Raw genomic sequence first — 10559 nt, 5'->3', positions numbered from 1 at the left:
TTTCCTTCATGGACACGCACAACCACACCCTCAACACTCGCAGCGAGTGCGCGCTCACCCTCAACACTCGCAGCGAGTGCGCGCTCACCCTCAACGGCCGAGGTAAGCCAACGCTCATTTGTCGCTTCAATTCCGCTTTTACAAACGCCGTTTCCATAAGAGTTGGGAAATTGTGTTAAACCTTCCCGGTAAGGTTTATTCAGGTGTACGCCGGATAGTCGAACCTCGGATTCAGGAGGAACAGTGTGGTTTTGGTCCTGGTCGTGGAACTGTGGACCAGCTCTATACTCTTGGAAGGGTCCTTGAGGGTGCATGGGAGTTTTTGCCCAACCAGTCTACATGTGCTTTGTGGACTTGGAGAAGGCATTCGAACGTATACCCCGGGAAGTCTTGTGGGGAGTGCTCAGAGAGTATGGGGTACCGGACTGTCTGATTGTGGCGGTCCGCTTCCTGTACGATCAGTGCCAGAGTTTGGTCCGCATTTGCCGGCGGCAAGTCGGACCTGTTTCCACATACTTGACATATTACGGTTGTCTGTTCGACATCTTCCCGCTTGAAGCCAAATCACCACCAGCCGATTCTTCTTCCTCCATTTGTTATCAGATTCGCACCTTCTCTCTCTTTTGTATTACCACTCGTCCATCGCAGTTAACTTTACCCATGCCGCTACCTTTCTGTTCCGTGAGAGCGTGTGACGTTGCACACGTGACGTTTGTAAGAAGGTGCGCTTGTTTTATCGCTCTGTGAGAGTGAGAAAAGCCTGTAGTGCAAGGGTGCCCACACTTTTTCTGCAGGCGAGCTACTTTTCAATTGACCAACTCGGGGGGATCTACCTCATTTATATATATCATTTATATTTATTTATTTATGAAAGAGACATTTTTGTAAACAAGTTAAATGTGTTTAATGATAATATAAGCATGTGTAACACATATAGATGTCTTTCTTTCACGAAGACAAGAATATAAGTTGGTGTATTACCTGATTCTGATGACTTGCATTGATTGGAATCAGACAGTAATGATGATAACGCCCACATTTTCAAATGGAGGAGAAAAAAAGTTGTCCTTTCTGTACAATACCACATGAAAGTGGTTGGTTTTTGGCATCTAATTCATCCAGCTTCCATACACTTTACAAGAAAAACATTGGCGGCAAATTCCGTAGCTTGCTTGATTGACATTCACGGCACCCGAGGGTCTTGTGAGATGACGCTGGCTGCTGCCAGTTCATTATTATGAAAAAAAGACCGAGAGGAAGGCGAGAAACACTTTTTATTTCAACAGATTTTCGCGCCGTCCCTTCCGTCAAAACTCTAAAGGCCGACTGGACATTTCCTATCTTCACAGTAAAAGCCCTACTTCATGCTGCCTGCGCTAACAAAATAAGAGTCTTGGAAAGCTGGCGTGCACAAGTGATGTGCACGCTAGCTTTCTGAGGGATCGCTTGTGCACGCCAGTTTTCCGAGACTCTGTATTTAGTTAGCGCAGGCAGCATGAAGCAGGGCTTTTATTGTGAAGATAGGAAATGTGCAGTCGGCCTTCAGAGTTTTGACGGAAGGTACGGCGCGAAAGTCTGTTGAAATAAAAAGTGTTTCTCGCCTTCCTCTCGGTCATATTTTCATAATAATGATCTTGCAGCAGCCAGCGTCATCTCACAAGACCCTCCGGTACCGTGAATGTCATTTAAGTGACGTCTTGGTGAAGATTGATGATCACTCATTTTTAGGTCTATTTTTTTTAAAAGCCTGGCTGGAGATCAACTGACACACCCCCCGCGGTCGACTGGTAGCTCGCGATCGACGTAATGGGCACCCCTGCTGTAGGGAGTGCTCAGAGAGTATGGGGTATCGGACTGTCTGATTGTGGCGGTCTGCTCCCTGAGCTTGGTCCGCATTGCCGGCAGTAAGTCGAACACATTTCCAGTGAGGGTTGGACTCCGCCAAGGCTGTCCTTTGTCACCGATTCTGTTCATAACTTTTATGGACAGAATTTCTAGACGCAGTCAAGGCGTTGAGGGGTTCCGGTTTGGTGACCGCAGGATTAGGTCTCAGCTTTTTGCAGATGATGTGGTCCTGATGGCTTCATCGGACCGGGATCTTCAGCTCTCACTGGATCGGTTGGCAGCCGAGTGTGAAGCGACCGGAATGAGAATCAGCACTTCCAAGTCCGAGTCCATGGTTCTCGCCCGGAAAAGGGTGGAATGCCATCTCCGGGTTGGCGAGGAGACCCTGCCCCAAGTGGAGGAGTTCAAGTACCTAGGAGTCTTGTTCACGAGTGGGGGGAGAGTGGATGGTGAGATCGACAGGCGGATCGGTGCGGCGTCTTCAGTAATGCGGACGTTGTACCGATCCGTTGTGGTGAAGAAGGAGCTGAGCCGGAAGGCAAAGCTCTCAATTTACCGGTCGATCTACGTTCCCATCCTCACCTGTGGTCATGAGCTTTTGGGTCATGACCGAAAGGATAAGATCACGGGTACAAGCGGCCGAAATGAGTTTCCTCCGCCGTGTGGCGGGTCTCTCCCTTAGAGATAGGGTGAGAAGCTCTGTCATCCAGGAGGAACTCAAAGTAAAGCCGCTGCTCCTCCACATGGAGAGGAGCCAGATGAGGTGGTTCGGGCATCTGGTCAGGATGCCACCCGAACGCCTCCCTAGGGAGGTGTTTAGGGCACGTCCAACCGGTAGGAGGCCACGGGGAAGACCCAGGACACGTTGGGAAGACTATGTCTCCCGGCTGGCCTGGGAACGCCTCGGGATCCCCCGGGAAGAGCTGGACGAAGTGGCTGGGGAGAGGGAAGTCTGGGTTTCCCTGCTTAGGCTGTTGCCCCTGCAACCCGACCTCGGTTAAGCGGAGGAAGATGGATGGATGAATAGAAACTGAATTTTTTCGGTTCAAACAGGGGGAGATGACGGCAGACTGACACCAGGTTGCAGTAATGTCCAAAGATTTATTTTATATATATATATATATATATATATATATATATATATACATATATATATATATATATATATATATATATATATATATATATATATATATATAATATAACTGGGGAAATTGAGTGTGAACGAGATCAAAGAGTGTGTATTGTGTAAGGCTATGGGCAGGATTTAACTGTAGGGATTTTACCGTGAGTGTTGGAGGTGCGTGTTGAGAGAAGCGGTGCGGTCCGACAAGGGCAAGACCGGCAGGGTAGTCCAGGGGTAGAAGCCGGGTCAAAAGGCAAGAGCGAGTCCTCGTTGTCCGGGGCGACAAGGAGTCAAAACCCAGGAAGCACGACGATGACCGAGAAGATCTTGAATCACAAGGAGCGGTATGGCTCAGTTGGTAGAGCGGCCGTGCCAGGAACTTGAGGGTTCCAGGTTTGATCCCCGCTTCCGCCATCCTAATCACTACCAAGACATTTTACCCACCTGCTCCCATTGCCACCCACACTGGTTTAAATGTAACTTAGATATTGGGTTTCTCTATGTAAAAGTGCTTTGAGTCACTAGAGAAAAGCGCTATACAAATATAATTCACTTCACAAGACACACAGTGAGACTTGGGGATGAACACAGGGAAGGTGCGGAAGGCTATACTCCGGCGCCGGCATGCCAAGTTGTACAGGCTTATGAAGGCAGGTTCTGTACAGGCTTATGAAGGCAGGTCCTTCATTACAGGCAGGTCAGAATCAGAAAAGTTTCTATTGTCATTGTTTGAGAACGAGTTCACAAACTAGGAATTTTACTTGGCGCAATCGTGCAACATAAGTGTGAAGTGAATTGAATTATATTTATATAGCGCTTTTCTCAAGTGACTCAAAAACGCTTTACATAGTGACACCCAATATCTAAGTTACATTTAAAGCAGTGTGGGTGGCACTGGGAGCAGGTGGGTAAAGTGTCCTGCCCAAGGACACAACGGCAGTGACTAGGATGGCACAAGCGGGAATCGAACCTGCAACCCTCAAGTTGCTGGCACGGCCACTCTACCAACCGAGCTAGACATATAAGACAGAATAGAATAACATGAGCTGTAACTGAGCTATCAGATCCTGTTATTGTTCACGTGTCTGACGGCCGAGGGGAAAAAACTGTTTAGATGGGGGGAGGTGTGGGTCTGGATGGACCGTAGTCTCCTGCCGGAGGGAAGAGGGGAGAATATTTTGTGTCCAGGGTGGGAAGAGTCAGCTGTGGTCCGACCCACACGCCTCCTGGTCCTGGAGGAGAACAGGTCCTGGAGGGGGTGGAAGTTTGCAATCGATGCTTGTCCCGGACTGTGGTGCCGGGGAACCACACGGTGATGGAGGAGGTGAGGATGGCTGAGTAGAACTGCACCAGTTTTTTCAGTTGCCGCAGGAAGTACATCCTCTGCCGGGCCTTCTTGATGAGGGAGCTGATGGTCGGCTCCCACTTGAGGTCCTGGGAGATGCTGGTGCCCAGGAAACGGATGGAGTCCACAATGGAGACGGGGGTGGGAGAGTCAATCAGGGTGAGGGGGGATGGTGGGGCTGTGACTTTCCTGAAGTCCATGATCATCTCCACTGTTTTCTGGGCGTGGTGATTGTCAGTGAATGATTATAGAAGGTGGTTCATGCAGGCGCGTCCCTGGGCGAATCCTGAGGTGCGCAAACTGGAGCACACAGATGGATGAGCGCCTCTGGCAAGGGTCTGAGCCATACCAGGAATACAATGATTTGCAAATCCTTTTCAACCCATATTCAATTGAATTCACTACAAAGACAACATATTTGATGTTTTTTTTGCTGCAACACGTGCCAAAGTAGTTGGGAAAGGGCATGTTCACCACTGTGTTACATCACCTTTTCTTTTAACAACACTCAATAAACGTTTGGGAACTGAGGAAACTAATTGTTGAAGCTTTGAAAGTGGAATTCTTTCTCATTCTTGTTTTATGTAGAGCTTCAGTCGTTCAACAGTCCGGGGTCTCCGCTGTCGTATTTTACGCTTCATAATGCGCCACACATTTTCCATGAGAGACAGGTTTGGATTGAAGGCGGGCCAGGAAAGTACCCGCACTCTTTTTTTTTTACAAAGCCACGCTGTTTTAACACGTGCTGAATGTGGCTTGGCATTGTCTTGCTGAAATAAGCAGGGGTGTCCATGAGAACATTGCAACATATGTTGTTCCAAAACCCTTATGTACCTTTCAGCATTAATGGTGCCTTCACAGATGTGTAAGTTACCCATGCCTTGGGCACTAATGCACCCCCATACCATCACAGATGCTGGCTTTTGAACTTTGTGTCGATAACAGTCTGGATGGTTCGCTTCCCCTTTGGTCCGGATGACACGATGTCAAACATTTCCAAAAAAAAATTTGAAATGTGGACTCGTCAGACCACAGAACACTTTTCCACTTTGCATCAGTCCATCTTAGAAGATCTCGGGCCCAAAGAAGCCGGCGGCGTTTCTGGATGTTGTTGATAAATGGCTTTAGCTTTGCATAGTAGAGCTTTAACTTGCACTTACAGATGTAGTGATTAACTGTATTTACTGACAGTGGTTTTCTGGAATGTTCCTGAGCCCTTGTGGTGATATCCTTTAGAGATTGATGTCGGTTTTTGATACAGTGCCGTCTGAGGGATGGAAGGTCACGGTCATTCAATGTTGGTTTCCGGCCATGCTGCTTACGTGGAATGATTTCTCCAGATTCTCTGAACCTTTTGATGATATTATGGAGCGTAGATGTTGAAATCCCTAAATTTCTTGCAATGTCACTTTGAGAAACGTTGTTCTTAAACTGTTTGACTATTTGCTCACGCAATTGTGGACAAAGGGGTGTACCTCGCCCCATCCTTTCTTGTGAAAGACTGAGCATTTTTGGGGGAAGCTGTTTTTATACCCAATCATGGCACCCACCTGTTCCCAATTAGCCTGCACACCTGTGGGATGTTCCACATAAGTGTTTGATGAGCATTCCTCAACTTTATCAGTATTTATTGCCACTTTTCCCAACTTCTTTGTCACGTGTTGCTGGCATCAAATTCCAAAGTTAATGATTATTTGCAACAAAAACATTTTTTTATCAGTTTGAACATCAAATATGTTGTCTTTGTAGCATATTCAAATGAATATGGGTTGAAAATTATTTGCAAATCATTGTATTCTGTTTATATTTACATCTAACACAATTTAACAACTCATGGAAACGGGGTTTGTAAATACTTATTTTTGCAGTGTGCAATGCTAGAAAAGGTTTCATCAATCAATCAATCAATCAATCAATGTTTATTTATATAGCCCCAAATCACAAATGTCTCAAAGGACTGCACAAATCATCACGACTACAACATCCTCGGGAGAACCCACAAAAGGGCAAGGAAAACTCACACCCAGTGGGCAAGGAAAACTCACATCCAGTGGGACGCCAGTGACAATGCTGACTATGAGAAACCTTGGAGAGGACCCCCCCCCCCCCCCCCCTCTAGGGGACCGAAAGCAATGGATGTCGAGCGGGTCTAACATGATACTGTGAAAGTTCAATCCATAGTGGCTCTAACACAGCCGCGAGAGTTCAGTTCAAAGCGGATCCAAGACAGCAGCGAGAGTCCCGTCCACAGGAAACCATCCCAAGCGGAGGCGGATCAGCAGCGTAGAGATGTCCCCAACCAATACACAGGCGAGCGGTCCATCCTGGGTCTCGACTCCGGACAGCCAGTACTTCATCCATGGTCATCGGACCGGACCCCCTCCACAAGAGAGGGGGGGACATAGGAGAAAGAAAAGAAGCGGCAGATCAACTGGTCTAAAAAGGAGGTCTATTTAAAGGCTAGAGTATACAGATGAGTTTTAAATGCTTCTACTGAGGTAGCATCTCGAACTGTTACCGGGAGGGCATTCCAGAGTACTGGAGCCCGAACGGAAAACGCTCTATAGCCCGCAGACTTTTTTTGGGCTCTAGGAATCACTAATAAGCCCGAGTCTTTTTTGATCAAGTGAAATGAGTCAAACAGAGAACAAATATTAGGGTGGTGCACATAGTTTGGCCAATGATGAAATTAGACCCAGTTTATCTAAACTTGGACGTCAAAGTTTATTTTCCTCAAAGTCTAACTTCTGTCAGTCTGATATGTTCCACCGCCTCCAAGAAGCAAACCCACCAAACGTCGTGGATGATCACCTTTTCATTCCGTCCCTCGCAGGGTCAACTTAATCCTCTGTTGACGGGCAGCTGGGCTAAATCTGCGCCCGGGGGTTCGGACCCCGCCTTAATCACACTCCCGAGCATCAGATTAAAAGTCCACGGCGACCTCCTTGGACCGCCACCCCTGCCGGGCGCCAGACCCCAATGATGCCCTGACCTTGTTTAACCGTCTGCTGCTTATGGCCTTTTCTTGATTTAAGATGCCAGCCCATTACTTCTGGTCCTGTCGGCATGATGCCCTCAATAACGTACCCGGAGATGCCGGTGAACTTAATGTGGGCTTAAAAACGTGACGGATCAGACGCTTTTGTGGTGGCGCCGGGACGCAGAGGGCCCATGCGGACTTAGCGGTAATACTTTTAGTAAGAAGACATTAAACATATTGACGCCATCCTGTTTATTTTGTGCTTAATCTCCTGTTAAATCCACACGATCGTTTGACACTTAGTGTGACATCTTTTGACCACTTCCTCAAATGAGTTTCTAATCACAAACAATCCTGGACAAGGCCAAAGCTAGATCTTAAATTGATGCTTTCAAATAACCTTTCAAGCCTTTTTTACTCTTTTTACGACGCTGTGTCGCCTCCTACTGCAATGTGGGACACATTCGAGATGACTTTAAATTCTCTCTTTTAGTTTTTTTCCAGAATAATTGACCCGGTTTTGTGCAAAAACGGCTCCTAATTTTTTGGTACATCAAGGAAACATTTTGGGTCTTTCTAATAAAATTTAGAATAAAGTCATGTTAGTCATTTTTGTAGATTTTTTAAAATTTTGGGGGGGATTGTTGGAGCACACACACACACACACACACACACACACTAACACACACACGCATGCACACATGTTATAATTTGCAATGGGGACCAAGTTGTTGATCATGACTTGTGGGGACCACCCTTTTTGTGTCTTTCTAACAAAATATAGAATTTCTAAAGTCATGTCACCCATTTTTGTAGATTTTTTGGGGGGGATTGTTGGTGTACACACACACACACACACACACACACACATACTGGCTATTATTCGGAATGGGGACCAAGTTGTTGATCATGACTTGTGGGGACCACCCTTTTTGTGTCTTTCTAACAAAATATAGAATTTCTAAAGTCATGTCAACCATTTTTGTAGATTTTTTGGGGGGGGATTGTTGGTGCATACACACACACACACACACATATACTCACACATACTGGTTATTATTTGGAATGGGGACCAAGTTGTTGATCGGGACTTGTGGGGACCACCCTTTTTGTGTCTTTCTAACAGAATATAGAATTTCTAAAGTCATGTCAGCCATTTTTGTAGATTTTTTTTTTATTGTTAGAGCATAAACACACACACACACACACACACACACACATATACTCACACATACTGGTTATTATTTGGAATGGGGACCAAGTTGTTGATCGGGACTTGTGGGGACCACCCTTTTTGTGTCTTTCTAACAAAATATAGAATTTCTAAAGTCATGTCACCCATTTTTGTAGATTTTTTGGGGGGGATTGTTGGTGTACACACACACACACACACACACACACACACATACTGGCTATTATTCGGAATGGGGACCAAGTTGTTGATCATGACTTGTGGGGACCACCCTTTTTGTGTCTTTCTAACAAAATATAGAATTTCTAAAGTCATGTCAACCATTTTTGTAGATTTTTTGGGGGGGGATTGTTGGTGCACACACACACACACACACATATACTCACACATACTGGTTATTATTTGGAATGGGGACCAAGTTGTTGATCGGGACTTGTGGGGACCACCCTTTTTGTGTCTTTCTAACAGAATATAGAATTTCTAAAGTCATGTCAGCCATTTTTGTAGATTTTTTTTTTATTGTTAGAGCATAAACACACACACACACACACACACACACACATATACTCACACATACTGGTTATTATTTGGAATGGGGACCAAGTTGTTGATCGGGACTTGTGGGGACCACCCTTTTTGTGTCTTTCTAACAAAATATAGAATTTCTCAAGTCATGTCACCCATTTTTGTAGATTTTTTGGGGGGGATCGTTGGTGCACACACACACACACACACACACACACACATACTGGCTATTATTTGGAATGGGGACCAAGTTGTTGATCATGACTTGTGGGGACCACCCTTTTTGTGTCTTTCTAACAAAATATAGAATTTCTAAAGTCATGTCAACCATTTTTGTAGATTTTTTGGGGGGGGATTGTTGGTGCATACACACACACACACACACATATACTCACACATACTGGTTATTATTTGGAATGGGGACCAAGTTGTTGATCGGGACTTGTGGGGACCACCCTTTTTGTGTCTTTCTAACAAAATATAGAATTTCTAAAGTCATGTCAACCATTTTTGTAGATTTTTTGGGGGGGGATTGTTGGTGCATACACACACACACACACACATATACTCACACATACTGGTTATTATTTGGAATGGGGACCAAGTTGTAGATCGGGACTTGTGGGGACCACCCTTTTTGTGTCTTTCTAACAAAATATAGAATTTCTAAAGTCATGTCAGCCATTTTTGTAGATTTTTTTTTGTTTATTGTTAGAGCATAAACACACACACACACACACACACACACATATACTCACACATACTGGTTATTATTTGGAATGGGGACCAAGTTGTTGATCGGGACTTGTGGGGACCACCCTTTTTGTGTCTTTCTAACAAAATATAGAATTTCTAAAGTCATGTCAGCCATTTTTGTAGATTTTTTTTTGTTTATTGTTAGAGCATAAACACACACACATACACACACACACACATATACTCACACATACTGGTTATTATTTGGAATGGGGACCAAGTTGTTGATCGGGACTTGTGGGGACCACCCTTTTTGTGTCTTTCTAACAAAATATAGAATTTCTAAAGTCATGTCACCCATTTTTGTAGATTTTTTGGGGGGGATTGTTGGTGCACACACACACACACACACACACACACACACACATACTGGCTATTATTTGGAATGGGGACCATGTTGTTGATCATGACTTGTGGGGACCACCCTTTTTGTGTCTTTCTAACAAAATATAGAATTTCTAAAGTCATGTCAACCATTTTTGTAGATTTTTTGGGAGGGGATTGTTGGTGCATACACACACACACACACACATATACTCACACATACTGGTTATTATTTGGAATGGGGACCAAGTTGTTGATCGGGACTTGTGGGGACCACCCTTTTTGTGTCTTTCTAACAAAATATAGAATTTCTAAAGTCATGTCAGCCATTTTTGTAGATTTTTTTTTTTTATTGTTAGAGCATAAACACACACACACACACACACACACACATATACTCACACATACTGGTTATTATTTGGAATGGGGACCAAGTTGTTGATCGGGACTTGTGGGGACCACCCTT

The 10559-nt window shown here is 45.0% G+C and overlaps 1 protein-coding gene across 1 annotated transcript in view; it reads left to right on the top strand.

Annotated features, from left to right (window-relative positions):
* LOC133568022 (receptor-type tyrosine-protein phosphatase mu-like) overlaps positions 1 to 10559 on the top strand; it is a 610514-nt gene that overhangs the window by 464582 nt on the left and 135373 nt on the right. Inside the window, exon 17 of the mRNA XM_061919713.1 lies at positions 1 to 102. This exon is cut by the window's left edge and continues 116 nt beyond it. Coding sequence (XP_061775697.1) covers positions 1 to 102 — 102 coding nt within the window. The remainder of the gene's footprint in view (positions 103 to 10559) is intronic.

This window comes from Nerophis ophidion, linkage group LG14, assembly GCF_033978795.1.
Source record: "Nerophis ophidion isolate RoL-2023_Sa linkage group LG14, RoL_Noph_v1.0, whole genome shotgun sequence".
NCBI lineage: Eukaryota > Metazoa > Chordata > Actinopteri > Syngnathiformes > Syngnathidae > Nerophis > Nerophis ophidion.
The sequence above is the reverse complement of the archived record's forward strand: the minus strand, read 5'-3'. Positions and strand labels throughout refer to the sequence as shown.